Source organism: Rhinolophus sinicus, chromosome 2 (assembly GCF_057876585.1).
Source record: "Rhinolophus sinicus isolate RSI-liver-muscle chromosome 2, RSI-T2T, whole genome shotgun sequence".
NCBI lineage: Eukaryota > Metazoa > Chordata > Mammalia > Chiroptera > Rhinolophidae > Rhinolophus > Rhinolophus sinicus.
The window spans coordinates 94697717-94713463 of record NC_142502.1 but is presented as its reverse complement, the minus strand read 5'-3'; the positions used below and the strand labels follow the sequence as shown (position 1 = coordinate 94713463).

General features: G+C 55.0%; 1 protein-coding gene across 13 annotated transcripts; it reads left to right on the top strand.

Annotated features, from left to right (window-relative positions):
- Nucleotides 1-382: 382 nt before the first annotated feature.
- On the top strand, nucleotides 383-10128 carry SLC29A1 (solute carrier family 29 member 1 (Augustine blood group)). 13 transcript variants are annotated; one of them, XM_088795681.1, is made up of 14 exons: nucleotides 383-526; nucleotides 2593-2684; nucleotides 3840-3922; nucleotides 5825-5906; nucleotides 6024-6226; nucleotides 6329-6468; nucleotides 6740-6874; nucleotides 6965-7062; nucleotides 7211-7289; nucleotides 7735-7859; nucleotides 8092-8200; nucleotides 8414-8499; nucleotides 8885-9084; nucleotides 9471-10128. In XM_088795681.1, the coding sequence occupies exons 1-14, from the start codon at nucleotides 454-456 to the stop codon at nucleotides 9580-9582; spliced, it is 1617 nt and encodes a 538-aa protein (XP_088651807.1). In that variant the 5' UTR covers nucleotides 383-453; the 3' UTR covers nucleotides 9583-10128. The 13 variants fall into 13 exon arrangements, with proteins under 13 accessions (XP_088651807.1, XP_088651805.1, XP_088651808.1 ...); XM_088795679.1 differs by having other exon boundaries at nucleotides 3777-3922; XM_088795682.1 differs by having other exon boundaries at nucleotides 384-526; nucleotides 7762-7859.
- The last annotated feature ends 5619 nt before the right edge of the window (nucleotides 10129-15747 follow it).

Below are 15747 nucleotides of genomic sequence, written 5' to 3'. Positions count from 1 at the left end.
AGTGTGGAAGAAAGGGGTGTGCGAGGGAGTTTAGGGAGAGATAGCGGAACATCTGAGATGGAGTACGCACGTGGGGGTGGCGGGGCCTGTCTGAGCAGGTTTGTAGCTGACAGAGCCCTGAGACGAGTTCCGTAGGATTTGTGAAGCCCTGGCGCAGAAGAGACTGGGGGTACCCGTGTGAGACTCGACGCTCCAGCGCCGCGTGCTCCTTGCTGGGGTAGGTTTTAGTGGGGCCCGGCCCAGATAGGTACAAGCTACAGAAATAACACAAGGTGTGGGCCAGACCGCCCTGGGGGGCGCAGAGGCTCGGGATGGGGGACCCCTTCGGGTCCCGTGCGGCTGTGCGGGTGGCAGGGGCATTCCGGGGCGGGGCCCGAGCGGCGCTGGGGCAGGCGAGCGAGCTGGCGGGGGCGGGGGCGCGCCCGGGGCGGGCCCAGCGGAAGGCGGGTTTGAATGCTTTGCGGCGGGCGCGGGAAGCGACCAGAGAGCGTGTGGATCTCATCGCGGGAGGACTTCTTCCCAGCAGGTGCTGCCTAGGGCCGGGGGACAGGGGAATTGGGGACCCCCGGGCAGAAGACACCACTTCCTGCCTGCCACGAGGTTAGGGAAGTCGGGCCTGGCAGTTACGCGGCCGCGAGAGGAGACGCCAGTAGGGCACCCCCGTGCGGAGCTGACAGAGCCGCATGCAAGGGTCGGGGTGAGAGGGGACCCTGCGGGGACCGGGACCCGAGTGGTGCCGGGGTGGCACTTCTTCTGGGCCAGAAACTGGCTGTCGCTGAGCTGACCTCCGCAAAGGGCTAGTAGATGGTTAATCTCGATCAATCCTGTTGGTACAGGGGAGGGGCTGCGCCGCTAACTACGCAGGGTGAGGAGAATGGGGCTGAGGGCACGCTGAACCCGAGGTGGAGGAGCTGTCCTTTTAACCCCCGCCTTTTATTGCCAACTCGTGTTCCTGGTCGCGTCCTCATTTATTCCCCAAAAGAGGACCCTTCCTTCACTCAGAGAAAGGACAAGGCACACACGCTTCACGTTTTCTTCCCAGGGGAGAGCAGTGGTGGGTGAGGGCTGCCCCTCACCCCTCTTGGGACCTCCCCTCTGTGTAGTCCTCTGGTAACCTTTAGACCCTTCCACTTGTCCACCTGCCTGTGTGAGCTCTCCGTGGCAGGCTGTGTGTATTAATGCGGGGGATGGGGCTGCTTTACACCTGGCAGTCATGTCAGACTGGAGGTGACCTCGGCCCCCACCTAATGTTCCCCCCTTAGTTGGATTAGAGCACCCCCACCTCCCAGCATCTTTATACCTTCCTCCCCATCCCAGAAGGAGCCTAGAATAAGCTGTACTGTTGAATTTGAATTCCACCTCATTCATGCACTAGATCTGTGACCTTAGGCTCTGAACTTGAGCTGCCCTTATATGTTCAATTGAGACAATTTAGAACTAGTTTATGGATGGTTGTGAGGGAAGAGTAGGTAGCTGCAGGTAGTGGCTGGCCCCCTATGGGATCCTGGGGAGTGGAGCATTTGATGCTACCACAAGGGTGTGTCTAGAAGCTGGGGTGCATGAGAGGTGTTGGGAACCTGGATGTGGGGAGGTGCTCAGGTTGGTAGCTGCTTTCAGGACCCCATCTGGGCTGGCCAAGGCAAGGCTGGAGGGACACCAGACGCCCTGAGCTGTTATCATATCCCTGGTTGCTACTGGGCAAAGGCAGAAGTAAAACACCTAGACTGGCCTGCTGCGTGTCAGGATGGGGGGGTGGGGGCTGTCCTTGGAGTTGAATTTTGCCCAGGACTGGGGTGGGTTTCCTGAGAACAGAGCAGGGGTGTTAGCTGGGGGATAGGGCAGAAAGTAATACTCCTCTAGCCTGAGGCAGATTTCATCAAAGATGGGGACATACCCTATTCTCGCCACCCAGTCTCTGCTCTGTTTTGAAACTGCTCCTGCTCTTTACTGCTGGGAACCTTTCGTGTGGGGTGGGCGTAGGGTGAAGCATACGATGTGCTGAAGTGAGAAGCTGGGGGTTCCCCTCCCTATTTCCTAATAGAAAATTTGAGTCCTGAGCCTTCTCCTTCCACCCCTCAGGGTAGAACCCTCTTGCCCCCATCCCTCTAGAAAATGTAAAAACTTGTTTATCACTCTGTCCCCAGTGCCTGGCTAGTGGGCAGAGGTCCTCCGTAAATATTTGTTGAAAGGACCTGGGTATGCTCCTCCCTTCCCTGTCTCACAACTCAGGTGTGGGCTGGGGTGCTCAGGAAGATTTTTGGAGGGTGGAGTTTACCCAGGAAGGGGTTGAGAGAACTTACTGGGACTGACAGAAAAGCCCATTGAGGGCTGGGGTCCCGCCTAGCCGACCTTGTCTGTTTGCCTTGGGCTGGGACCTGGAGCACCGGCTGTACCTGTGAGTAGACCCACCCCCAGCTCCCCTGCTGAGACTGTTGGGTCTCTTATCTCCTGGGCTACAGGGCTGTTTTTTTATCTCCCTGGTTGAGTGTATGTGGTTCCTCAGAATGGGGACGCTTTCTCTCACAGCAAGGCCTGGGGGGTTCTCTCCGCATATGCCCTGTGCCACTGTCTTCATTCTGGACCCTTCCTCAGGAGGATCCTATGGACAAAGCCTGCCACCTGAGCTGGAGCTAGGACCACCTCCCAGGGACTGCCCAGGCCCCTTTGCTCCCACCCTTCTGCAGGCAAGTCTGGGCACCCGGTGAGTGCTGGCCCAGGTGGGCGAGGGGGAAAGCCATGTCCTTCTGGCTCCAGAGCTAGACCTGCATGTGGGGGATGCACAGCACATGCCTACCTGGCTTTCCATGCTATCCGAAGGGAAAGCTGGCGCTGAAGAGGTCCTGGCTACAGAAATAACACAAAGGGGGAGCAGGAGAGGGACACCAAGTGGGGAGGCTAGGAGCTTTGGGACTATGCAGTTTGTCAGGCCTGTGTCCTGTCCCCCCCTCCCCTCCAATCTTCCCTTCAAGTTTGCTCTCGGAAAGGGGAAGAGTGCTGGGGCTTAGAAGTGAGTCAGGGAGGAACCAAGGGGGGATGGGGTGACCCTGAGGCCAGGAGTGGATGTGAGGGGAGAGGCCAGGCTATGTTGTGGAAAAAGCTGTGCTCCACACCTATCAGGAAGTATTTTCCTGGAAAACTGGCCAGGAACTAGGAAGCTCCTTGGCAATGGCTGGAAAGGAAGCTGAAGGTGCCACCAGCAGAGAGGCTGGAGTCTGGGGTGCCTCTAGGAGGTTCTTCAGAGCGCACCCTAGCCATGAGTCCAGGGGCTCCCCCAGGAGGGTGGAGAGGTCAGACTTGCAGAGAAGTGGGGGAGGCCTCTGTGGCTTGGCCTCACTCTTCACCCTGTGGCTGTGCTGCTGCAGATCTGCTCGTTTTGTTCTCTCCCTCTCCCCTCCCCTCCCCCCTCTGTTCTATCTCCTTTCTGTTTCCCTCATCCTGTCCCTCCTTCCATTGTCGTCATTGTCCCTGACCCCTCGCATCCTCTTCCCTGCCTTTGCCTGTCTTTCCCTCCCTCTCAGAGTCCTCCTCCTTCTCCCTGTTCTCCACCCTCTGGTTTCCCAGCTTACAAACTGCTTCGCTGCTGGATAAAAATAGCGGTGGCAGCAGCCAGGCCAGGCTTGGTGCCAGGTAAAGCCTGAGCAGGCAGGGGGACCCAACAGGACTGGCCAGAGGGGTCAGATTGAGCAATCCTGAGAGGCAGGGCCAGGAGAGGGTCCTGCTGGATTCTAGAGCTTGCCAGCCATGTCTTCCCTGCCCCCTCCTAACCACCCCTCAAGAGTCTGAAGAGGCCTGTGGGGAAACAGGGTGGAGACAAGGCCTCACACTGCTTCTGCCCCCAGCAAGCCTCCGAGGGAGGGAGCTGTCAGCCAGACAAAACCAAGACCGCCGTCACCATGACAACCAGTCACCAGCCTCGGGACAGGTACTGAGGGACCTGGGCTGGGGATCCAAGGGAGTGAAGATGGGTTTCCAGGGGAGCTGGAGGCAGTGTTCTTTGTAATTTGGAGTTCTCACTGCTGACTGGCCATCCATCCATGTAGCTGTGAGTCAGGTTGTATCAAGGGTGGGGGCTATACATGCCTTAGCTGGATGTTGGCTGGGGTGTCTGTGGGGGGAGCCAGGGTTGGTGAGTGGCAGCCCCTCCCTGGCCTGTCAGTGTTTCCACTGTTGCTCTCTAGCCAGCCAGCAGCTTCTGGCTTCTCTACCACCATGGGGGAGGCACTTGGCAGTACTCTTCATTCCAGAGCACATCTGGCAGAACTCGCCCCTCCCTCAGGGCTGCCCCTGCCTCATATGACCTTCTCCTCCCCACCTCTGGAGCCTGTGACTGCCCTCAAGTTAGACCCGCAACTGTAATCATGCACATATGTTTTGGAGGAAGAGGCTGTAGCTTGATTCGAGTTCTCCAAGGAGCCTAGGACCCAAGAAAGTTGAAGTCATGCCTCAGGGCCAAAGCTCTTCAACACAGGCCCCTGACCCCGTCATCTACCCCTGCCCATTCTGTCTCCCACCTGTGCCAAAGGCCACAGAACTAGCCCAGCTCTAGCTGTGGGACCTTGGGCACTTAGCCTGATTTTTCTGGGACTGTTTCCCACCTGTAAAATAGAGGGGAGGTTTATTTGAATGGGAGAGAATTTAAGGAGACAGTAAGTGCAGGCTTGGCTCCCTCCATTGTGTCCTCCACTCCAAGGCTGCCTGCCTGCCCCTTCCCAGCCTCACCACTCCCAGCCGTTCTCTGAACCCCTTTCCATCTCCATCACCTGTTGCACTCATCCAGCCCCACTCTGACCCTCTATCGTGTGTGACCTTGGCTGGGAGTTTCTCCATCCTGGGTCTCTGAATCAAGCCCTTCGCTCTCTTTTTCAAGGTAGGGGGTATAAGAGGCCGTTGTAATGGCTCAGACCTGCCTAATCGGAGCTCTCCCCCAGGCCCTCCCTGTGTGAGGGCACGCCCAGTGCTCTGGCCAGACCTGTCCAACTGCATGGGCTTTGTCCCTGCCATCTCTGTGAAGAAAGCAGATGTTGATTGTGGGAGGGTATGGTAGACATATCTGGAGACCACAGTGCGGGGGCCCAAGGCTGAAGGCTGGGAAGCTGGCCCCTCCCACACAGGCCCTGAGGTATAGGGCTTGGGGCTATGTGCTGGCCAAAGCTGGAGCTGCTCTTATTTATACTCTGGGGCCCAGGTTGGCATCCAATGGCCAGATACCTCCTAGCCTACCCTACGTGGTGTGACCTACAAAGCCAGTTCTGTCTGGGCCCAGAAAAAACAGCTCCCTCACTTCCCAGCTGCCCCAAGACACCACGCCTGCCTGTCCCCTAGGTCCAGAATGGTCTGGAGTTTCTTGACCTCAGAATCCTCTTTGGGGAGCTACACAGTTCCCTGCCCAGACTGTATAATCACTTCCAGCCTTCCCGGCAGGGGTGAAAAATACTTTGTTTGCTTTCTTACTCACCCGCCACCCCCAGCCTTTAGCAGGATTTCCAAAACCACCTCCGGATGTGTGTGTCCCACTGGTTTCCAAGCCTGCAGGGTCCCCCAAGTCTTCAGGGGGCTGAAAACCACCATCCTGAGACATGCCCTTCACTCAGTTCTGGTTCCCCCACCCCTGGGGACTCTGCCGGGCCCTTTTCCTTATCCCAGGAGTCCTCCCCCTCCACACACACCCATAGGAGGGCACATGCACTGGGAAAAAAACAGATGCCCTTAGCCCTGGGACAGCTGGGGACTGAATGTCAGGGAGGGATGGACTTCCCTGGGTTTGATTTGGGAAGGAGGGTGGGATGGCGGGTCACTTGGCCCCTCTTTCCTCTCCCATCCCCAGGTACAAAGCCGTCTGGCTTATCTTCTTCATGCTGGGTCTGGGGACCCTGCTCCCCTGGAATTTTTTCATGACAGCCACTCAGGTGAGCCTGGGAGGACTGGGCTCCGAGGGGCATATCTCACTGGGCATGTCGGGTCTGGGTCTGTACTTGTGGGCACAGCGAGAGAGGTGCCCACACGCATCTCTGCGTCCCCCACAGTATTTCACAAACCGCCTGAACCAGCCCCAGAATGCGTCCTCGGTCACTGCCAACGTGAGCAGGGACATCCAGGCCTCGGCCGCCACCCCGACACCTGCTCCACCACGGAGTTTTCTGAGTGCCATCTTCAACAATGTCATGACCTTGTGTGCCATGTTGCCCCTGCTGATCTTCACCTGCCTCAACTCGTTCCTGCATCAGAGGTGAGCGCCCAGGCCCTGCCTGAGCCTTGGCTGCCTCCGCGGCGCCCTGGGCTGAGCCCCTGCCTTAACTACGCCTCGCTGCCACCTTGGCCTGTCCCCTAGGATCCCCCAGTCTGTGCGGATCCTGGGCGGCCTGGTGGCCATCTTGCTGGTGTTCCTGACCACTGCTCTCCTGGTGAAGGTGCACCTGGACGCCCTGCCCTTCTTCGTCATCACCATGGTCAAGATCATGCTCATTAACTGTAAGCAGGGCTGGGAGGGGCCTGGGGCAGAGACCTTCCCACATGCCCCCACCCTTCCTTCAGACCACAGGCAGCCAGAGGGGAGTCCATTCCGACCCCCAGAGGAAATGGATGCCATGGGCAGTCAGGGCTGAGAGGCCAGAGTGGGGCCGGAGAGAAGGGCCACTGAGCGTCAAGACTCCCTGGGAGGAAGGCAGGAGTCACAGGGACCTTTTTTCCCATGAACCCCAACCGGCCCCCTCCCCTGCTAATGCCCACCTTGTTCCCCCAGCATTCGGTGCCATCCTGCAGGGCAGCCTCTTTGGTCTGGCTGGCCTCCTGCCTGCCAACTACACGGCCCCCATCATGAGTGGTCAGGGCCTGGCAGGCATCTTCGCGTCGGTGGCCATGATCTGTGCCATTGCCAGTAAGTGTTGCTGTCCATCTGCCTGTCACTTTAGTTTTTGCGGGGAGAAGGGGGCGGGGCCTGTCTCATCACTGACACCCTCCACCCCAGGTGGCTCGGAGCTGTCAGAAAGTGCCTTCAGCTATTTTATCACAGCCTGTGTGGTCATCATTTTGACTATCATCTGTTACCTGTGCCTGCCCCGGCTGGTGAGCAAAAGGAGAAAATAGGGGGTTTTCGTCGGGGGGGGGTTCCAGGGTGCCAGAGCAAGGGTATTCTGAGGCTGAAACCTGGGGGGAGGCAAAGGTTCACGAGACCCCGCCCCTGAATCCACTTCCTGTCTCCCTCACTTGATAGGAGTTCTACTGCTACTATCGGCAGCTCAAGCTGGAAGGGCCTGGGGAGCAGGAGACCAAGTTGGATCTCATTAGTAAAGGTCTGAGTCTCCTGAGGAAGCTGGGGTGGAGGACGGCCTCTGGCGGGGGGCAGCGGGGCACAGAGGACAGGAATGAGTACACAATTTGCTGGCAGAGAAATGAGCCAGAGGCCAGAGGGGCCAGGGGTCGGATAAGGGGGACAATGGGAAATAAGGGCTGGGAAAAATAAAGTGGGGGGGGATCCTGAATGACCTTATTCAAGGCATTCGCCTGAGGGCAGTGGGAAGCAATTTCAGATTCTTGGAAAAGGTGTAACATGAGCTGAGGCTCCTGGGAGAGCACTGGACCCAGGGACTGTCGCTATGGGGATTTAGAGGAGGTCTGGCTAAGTGTTAGGGTGTGGCTGTGTACTGTGTAAGGGAATGTCCACCCCCAGCTAACCCCGGCCCCTTTGGGAAATGTTGGTGTCATTTCCTGTTGCTCTGTCTTTCTTATAACTTGAAGATTCTTCCACAACCTGTCCCCTCCCAGGAGAGGAGCCAAGAGCAGGCAAAGAGGAGTCTAGAGTTTCAGCTCCCAACTCTCAGCCCACCAACAAAAGCCACTCAGTCCGAGCCATCCTCAAAAATGTGCGTGGCGCATGGGTGCCCTGCCCTCTATCTCTTACCCTCTTTCTCTCCTCATTCTCCACCCTCTGCCCAGCACTATGCAGTCCATCCCTTTCTGACCTGAGACTGGCCACTCTTTGGGATTCATGTGCGTGTCTGTGTGCGTGTGTGTGTATGTGTGTCGGGGTGGGGATTCTTCGATCTTGAATGCACAGACACCATGAAGACGTGGGCCTGGGTCCCTTTCCTCCAGATCTTAGTCCCGGCTCTCTCTGTCTGCTTCATCTTCACGGTCACCATTGGGGTGTTTCCCGCTGTGACTGCTGAGGTCAAGTCCAGCATTGCAGGCACCAGTGCCTGGGGTGAGGACACCAGGGGTTCCCAGGATGGGGTTGGGCAGGGACTGGGGTCGGGGAGAGGGACCCTGGGACTCTCCTGGTTCATTTGCCCTTCCTTGGGCTAAAAGCATGTTCTCCACTTGACAGCTGGGGAAACTGAGCCCCCGTGAGGGTCAAGTTTGCTAAATCTACCTCTGGACCTAATAACCATCCCCTAATGTAGTCTTCCTCTTCCAGGAGACTATTTCATTCCTGTGTCCTGTTTCTTGACTTTCAATGTCTTTGACTGGCTGGGCCGGAGCCTCACAGCTGTAACCATGTGGGTAAGTAGAAGACGGCACCAAGCCCCTGTGAGATGCAGGAGCCCCCCTTGAAACCCAGAAAGGGCACCAGGAAAGTATGTGGCAAGGGGACCACGCTTTTAAAAAAAAAACAAGGCATGAAGTATGTATAGTAAGGTATACAAGTCTTAAGTGTACAGCTTAATGAACACACACACACACACACACACACACACACACACTCCCTGCATAATCATCCAGGTCTAGATGGAGAACATTTATAGCATTCCAGAAGGCTCTACTCTGCCCCCTCTCAATCAGTACCCCCAAGGGTAACCAGGCTTTGAGGTGTCAGTACAGATCCTGAGGGGCTCCAAATGGAGCCCTGGGGGCCAGCCCGGGCTGAGGCACTGCCTGGTCCCCACAGCCTGGGAAGGACAGCCGCTGGCTACCAAGCCTGGTGTTAGCCCGGCTGGTTTTCGTGCCCCTGCTGCTGCTGTGCAACGTCCAGCCCCGCCGATACCTGACGGTGGTCTTTGAGCACGACGCCTGGTTCTTCATCTTCGTGGCTGCCTTCGCCTTCTCTAACGGCTACCTTGCCAGTCTCTGCATGTGCTTCGGGCCCAAGTGAGTAGGGAACTTGGTGGCATCAGGCAGGGTCTAGAGCCCCAGTGGGGAACACGCAATGGAGGAAGAGAGGGCAAAAGGAAACCCTGATAATGGAGCTTAAGGTTCCCAGGTGGAGAGAGGAGACAGCCAGGGAGGGGCACCTAGGCTGAAGGTGAGGAGTGAGGGTTGGGGTGCACAGGTTTGATTAGGTGGGGATGTGGGAGGGGGCTCGCAAGTAAGGTGGAAGACAGCACCCAGGACATGTTCCCCCAGGAGGGAAAAGACAGATTGGGGTTGGGAAAGCAGGACGGGTTGGCCAGCAGAATGAGGTGCTCAGTCAAGTCTCCCGTGATGCTCTGGGTGGGAGCCATCCTAAGGTGGCCTTGCCTCCCTCCCTCCTTTAGGAAAGTGAAGCCGGCTGAGGCGGAAACAGCTGGAGCCATCATGGCCTTTTTTCTGTCTCTGGGCCTGGCGCTGGGGGCTGTCTTCTCCTTCCTGTTCCGGGCGATCGTGTGACCGTGGATGGATAGAGAACTGCGCTGGGCTCCTGCTCCTGCCCCTTCTTCAGAGATGGGCAGGGGTGAGCTGGTGGTTTTCTCTTCTAGCTGACTTCTGCTTTCTCATGACCTGTGCGGGGCCCCGGTGTCCAGCCTCTGGGTGGACAGTGGGGACATTGTGAGCCTGAGGGTCAGAGTCGGGGGAGGGGACGCAGTCACTGCCTGTGCTCGAATACCCCACTCTTGGTTCTTACCGATCATTGACTGAGCGGCACAGCAGAGGCTCCTCGGCTCAGTGTGTGTGTGTTTGTATGTCTGCTGTATGTTTGTCTGCCTGGCTAGGGGCCAGGACTGTCTGTTCTAAGGTCCAGTCTGATGTTTCCATCCCCCTCTTTCTCCCCGTGCCTCTTCCCGTAACCTCTCCCTGTCCCTTCCCTGCTCCCCATCTTATTCCTACCCATCATGCACCCTGCTCAGTTGCCATTGTACTGCCTTTTTTATACTCAACAGAAACCAGGCACCTACAGAGGCTGTCTGAGTAAATAAACTTTTTTTTTTTTTTTTTTTGTCTCCGTGGCTCCTTGTGTCCTCCAGCCACGGCTTCATGCCCAGGAGAGAGTAGAGAGATGGCAGCCTGAGTCTGGGGGGATGAGCATGACCCAGCTGGGTCCTGGCGAGCTCTGGGCCTGGGTCCAAGTTTGGGGGTGGGGTGGGAGTTCATCCTCTTGGCCCCAGAGGGGCTGCAGTGCCCCCTGCTGGGACCACAGAGGAGGGATAGGCCTGGAGCCACAACACCCAGATTGTTGGCTGCTTCACTCCTTCCATAGCACTGGGGAATGGAGACAGCACCCCATCTTTCTTTTGTCTTCACTGTCACCCTCTCGACTGTCCTCAACCCCAGCCCCGGGAATGAGCTCTGCAAAACTGGTCAGCTCTCCCCTACCCACCTCCCCTCACCCAGCTCCTGGCTATACTCCCACACACACACACACACACACACACACACACACACACACACACACCCCGGCAAGAAGAAGCTGCACCTGAGGGTTCTCCCCTACCTGGCACTCTGCCCTGACACCAAAGCTCAGACTTCCTGGCGAACAAGGGGCCTAGGTGTCTCTGCATGGAAGCTGGGCCCTCTTCTTCTGAAACTCTGGCCTAGGGAGAGGTGGGATGGTGTGGAACCATGAGAGCGTCTCAGTGGAGGGGGCCATACCACTGGGTCCCCCTTCTCAAAAATGACTCTTCCTGGGCCGGCCCGGTGGTTCAGGCGGTTAGAGCTCCATGCTCCTAACTCTGAAGGCTGCCGGTTCGATTCCCACATGGGCCAGTGGGCTCTCAACCACAAGGTTGCCAGTTCAATTCCTCCACTCCTGCAAGGGATGGTGGCTGTGCCCCCTGCAACTAGAAACGGCAACTGGACCTGGAGCTGAGCTGCGCCCTCCACAACTAAGACTGAAAGGACAACAACTTGAAGCTGAACAGCACCCTCCACAACTAAGATTGATAGGACAACGACTTGAAAAAAGGCCTGGAAGTACACACTGTTCCCCAATAAAGTCCTTTTCCCCTTCCCCCCCCCCCCAAAAAAAAAAGACTCTTCCTGACGGAAAATGGGACCAGAGCTCTGGCCACCGTGGACCCACCCCCACCCCCAAACCCCCCATCACACACTTCGTTGACCCTGGCCCTCAGCACATGTCTCACACTTCCCAGAAGGGCAGGAGGTATTACCACACAGCCCAGATTGTTCATTGATCCGTGACCAGCAAATTGCTAAAGAGTTGGCATTCTCTGTCAGGGCTTCGTTTCTGAGTCTAATTTAATTGAAGGCTTCAGGCCTCATTCAAGGGTAGTTAGTATATCATTGTACGGGGAATGAGTTCATGTACTCCATATCGAACCAGAGTACATATCTGAGGTTGGTGACAACAAGGCAGTTCCTTTGAGGTTCAAAAGTAAGGGTCTCCAGTCTTTGCAGAGCCAGTGAGTCAGGCGGAGATAAGCCTGTGCTCTCCTCTCAGTCCTTCGAGACTTCCCTATTATACCCAAACCTGAAAGACCTATTGGGCTCCTTCCTCAGTACTGTCAGCCCTGCAGACATCCTGTGTTTCTTCCTTGGGTCCCTTCGCCGCCTCTTGCCTGGCTTCTCAGGACTCCAGGTCTCCTTCAAACCATCCCACACATAGCCACAGGATTATCTGAAAACAAATTTAGTCATTTGCTGGTCTCGCTCCCGGGAACAGGCCTACCATTTCCAAATCTTCCACCATCAGCAACATCAACAGCCAGATGATGCAATTCTTCCCTCTCTGCACCTCGGAACTTCTGTAACTTTGCAACACATCCTTTATCAGGCACTTCTCCTATTCCAGCTACCAGACTTTTGTTTTTCAGGTAAGAGTCTACATTCTTTTCATAGGTTGGCTAAGCTGTAAGTGCCGTACCTGGCTCCCAGGGGTACTCATAAATGTTTGCTCCATGTATCTGCTGGTTCCGTCCCACACAGTCTTCACATGCCTGACTCCAGCTGGGTGGTAGCACTCATTTCGCTGTCTGTGCCCATGGGATGGAGATAGGAGTTAAGTACGCTCCCCAAGCCCAGCAATGATTTGAAGGAGGAAAAAACATTTAGTCACTTCTTTCTGTACTTACTCTGATGTTGAAGAAAATTACTAGAATATTTTACCAAAAGTATTATCTTAGACTCTTCCCAGAAAGGCAGGACGTTTCCTAATGCAAATGACGAAAGTTTGCAATCTCACTCATTTCCGTTCTCCTGACCACAGTATTTTCACCTGAAAACGGGGAGGAATAGGGGCTAGAAAAAGCAGCATCCAGGTCTTCTGCCTGCCCAACTGCAGTGATGGCTCGAGACCACAAGTGGGCGTTCTGCAGGCAACACCGCCTGCGGGAGGCATGAGCTTCACTTTACTCCCGTGTTTCCCCGAAAATAAGACGTAGCCGGACAATCAGTTCTCATGCATCTTTTCGAGCAAAAATTAATATAAGGCCCGGTATTATATTTATTATAAGACCCGGTATTATATTTATTATATTATAAGACCCGGTATTATAGAAGACCGGGTCTTACATTAATTTTTGCTCCAAAAGACGCATTAGAGCTGATTGTCCGGCTAGGTCTTATTTTCGGGGAAACACTGTAGGACTTTGTTTCCTATAAAGTGGGGAGGTCTGAGCATGAGAATCTGCCAGGCATTCCTGATACTGCCAGACTTATGCTGGTCATCACCTTCCTTCCATGGGACATTTCTGCCCAAAGCATCAGTCTATGTATTCAGCTGTTCTCCACCCTGGGATGGCTGCTACTGCAACACAGAGATTCCCTCTAGTCTGATCTGATATGGTAAATTGTAGGGGCTTTACATTTTTCAAAAGCGAAGAGCCCCAACAATCAGTCTTCCTTAAAAACGGAAGTGAAGCCTCAGGCATAACTGATGAATATATCAATTCTTTCAGGTGAATATGGAAAGATGGTGAAGGCAGTATAATGTGTGTGTGTGTGGGGGGGGTGGCTTGACAGGAAAAACCTGATTATTGGGAACATAAATTATTCTCAGAATGTTCAACTATGAGAGTTAAACTATGATAGTGATTCAAAATAGATGTGAGCAGAGAAATGCAGTCATTTTAAAAAGAGCCATTCTCTGGCCAGCAGGCCCTGCCTGAAACATAAGTCTTGTCACACAGGAAAAGCAGCAGCCTGAGGGAGGTCAGCCAACCAGCCGATTAGACAGGGAGGCCAGGCTGGCAGTGAGGCCTGTCTGGTTCCTGGGGCAAGTTGGCAATGAGTGTAGACATGGGCACCTCAGATGGGAGGAGCCACCCACCCACCCAATCAACCCATCAATGGCCTATTTCCTAGCTGGGGCTCTTGTTGTCTCCACATGACCTGGCTTTCTACAGTGGGTCCCCTCTGGGAGAGGATGTGCTCATTTAAAGCCCACTAAAAGCCTCAGGAGTCCTGGTGCTCCCTGTCAATGAGCCAGTTGGCATTCTGGCTCTAGACTGCAGGGCTCGTGCTAAATGAGTCAGCAGGACCCCAAAAAGTGGGGCCCTCTATGAAAGCTGCCTTCTCCCAGACCTTCCTATGGGGTTGTAGGGTGGTTGAGATTCAGAGCCTAGGATTTCATCTTGGGCGTGCCAGGTACCAGCTGTGGGACGCTGGACAAATTACTCATCCTCTATGACCCAGCATCTTGTTCTTAAAACGGGGTAACATATATGTATGGACTTGCTAAGGGAATTAAGGGAGTCTGCGGGAAAGCCTGGACCTAGGATGTGAGGACCCTAGAGACGCGTGGTGCCCAGCACGGTGCGCTCCCGGCCCCCCACCTAAGCGGCTCGCTGCTCCTCCCCAGACGCCATTCCTCTGCCCCACACCTCCAGCCCCCCTCCCGCCCCGGAAGCTTCGAGAACCAAGCCTCATTTCCCCCACCGCAGCCATTCTCAGAACTACCCCTTGGGGACCCCGCCTGGCGCGGAAAGCGGATAACCACATGGCCCAGGCGGGGGCTCCACGCGGAGCGAGAAACCACCGGAGCCGATGATCCTGGTCAGCCCCGCCCCTCAGCGAGGGAGAGGGGAGGAGGATGACGTCACCCCTCCGTGCGCCCCCTGGCGGGAACGCAGCCCCAACCCTTGCAGCTTTCCGCATCTGACCCCTGGCCAGGGAGACCAGACGGGGTATCAGGTGGACTCCACTGCCCTTTAAATCTGAGTGACCTTGAGCCAGGCACTTTCCATCTCGGAGCCACTCATCTGTAAAGCAGGGCCAGTAACACTTGCCCAGCCTACCTCTCGCGGTTGTGAAACAACTATTACTTGCACCTGTCACTGCCCACTGTCTTAATCACATATGTATTATTTCCTACATTATCCCAATTACCCTATGAAATGCTAACTGTTGCTATACCCATTTTACTCCAGAAAACCGGGGCTGAAAAGGTTAAAGATGGAAAATATTTTGTAAACTGCAAAGCACCTGATAAATGTCTGCATCCCCCTCTCTCTCTGATACACACACACACACACACACACACACACACACACACACAGATGAGAGAGTTCCCAGGCAGTGAAGGGGATGGAAAGATACTACAAGGTCTCATGTGACCGCGTGGCACCGTAATGCAGGGTTGGTGCCCCTTCCCTGCCTCCAAAACATTCCAGAGTCATCTCTTTTCACAGGGATCCCAAGCATCCTAGAATTTTGAACTCCCATATCATCTTTCCCAGGTGAAACCAGAAAAGTCCTTTCTGACATCTAACCTCAGTTCCCCCCAGTAGCACTACTAGTCCTTTATCTGGGTGTGGGTGGACCAAGCAGGCACTGGGCCCAATGAATGACCTAGAAGTCAGCTGAGACCTGTACATTGAGGAGTGACTTGTACCGGGGGCCAAACAGGTGGCAGGCAGAACAGTTAAGTAGGTCACGGTTGTTTGTGGTACTGTCTGACCCCTGCACCTTCCCCTGCCTATAGTCTGCTCTGGGCTGAACTAATTTGGGGTTAAATTTTACTTTCTTCATCAAGGGGGGCTGGAACACTGAATAACACCCAAGACAAAAAGGGAGGCCTGGTGGGCATGATAGCAGGAGGAGGACAAACAATTTTGGGCTGGGCTGACAATGGCAGGTAGGCAGCACTGAGTCACACCCCTTAGGCCACTGATACTATATCCTTGGAGAGTTAAGACACAGTCATATGTGTATTAATAGAGCAAGTTACCAAAGATGTCTGATTTACGCTTCCAGCATAACTTAGATCGCAATTTCTGGCCTCACTACACTCCCTGAGGACTTGGTTCTTGCCCATGACTACAGCCATCAGCCTCTGCCTCTAGGACATCTCTCCGTGGTGGCCCACAACATACCTAAAACAGACTTCCTGCAACCGAGAGCGGTACTTCTCCATTCCCCGCAGCCCCCACCTTCTATCGTTCTGAGAAAAGATGTACACACATCTCTTCCCCACCCTGTCCCATCTCTCCACCTTCGGCCTCTCCCTTCTCCAAGCTATGTCCTGTGGAGTTTCTAAGTGTTTTTTTGTTTTAAACAACACAATTATCTAGCTTGACTTAATAGATATAACATATTTAGACCTTTACCAACAACTAGATAATATATATTTTTTCTCAAGCATGTATGGAGCATTTATAA

Bases quoted from the DNA above. Each gene is read 5' to 3' on its own strand.
- SLC29A1 (XM_088795679.1), top strand. From the start codon at position 454: ATGCTTTGCGGCGGGCGCGGGAAGCGACCAGAGAGCGTGTGGATCTCA. The intron at 7,063-7,210 runs GTGAGCAAAAGG...CTCACTTGATAG, and splicing joins ACCTGTGCCTGCCCCGGCTG to GAGTTCTACTGCTACTATCG. The intron at 8,500-8,884 runs GTAAGTAGAAGA...TGGTCCCCACAG, and splicing joins TCACAGCTGTAACCATGTGG to CCTGGGAAGGACAGCCGCTG.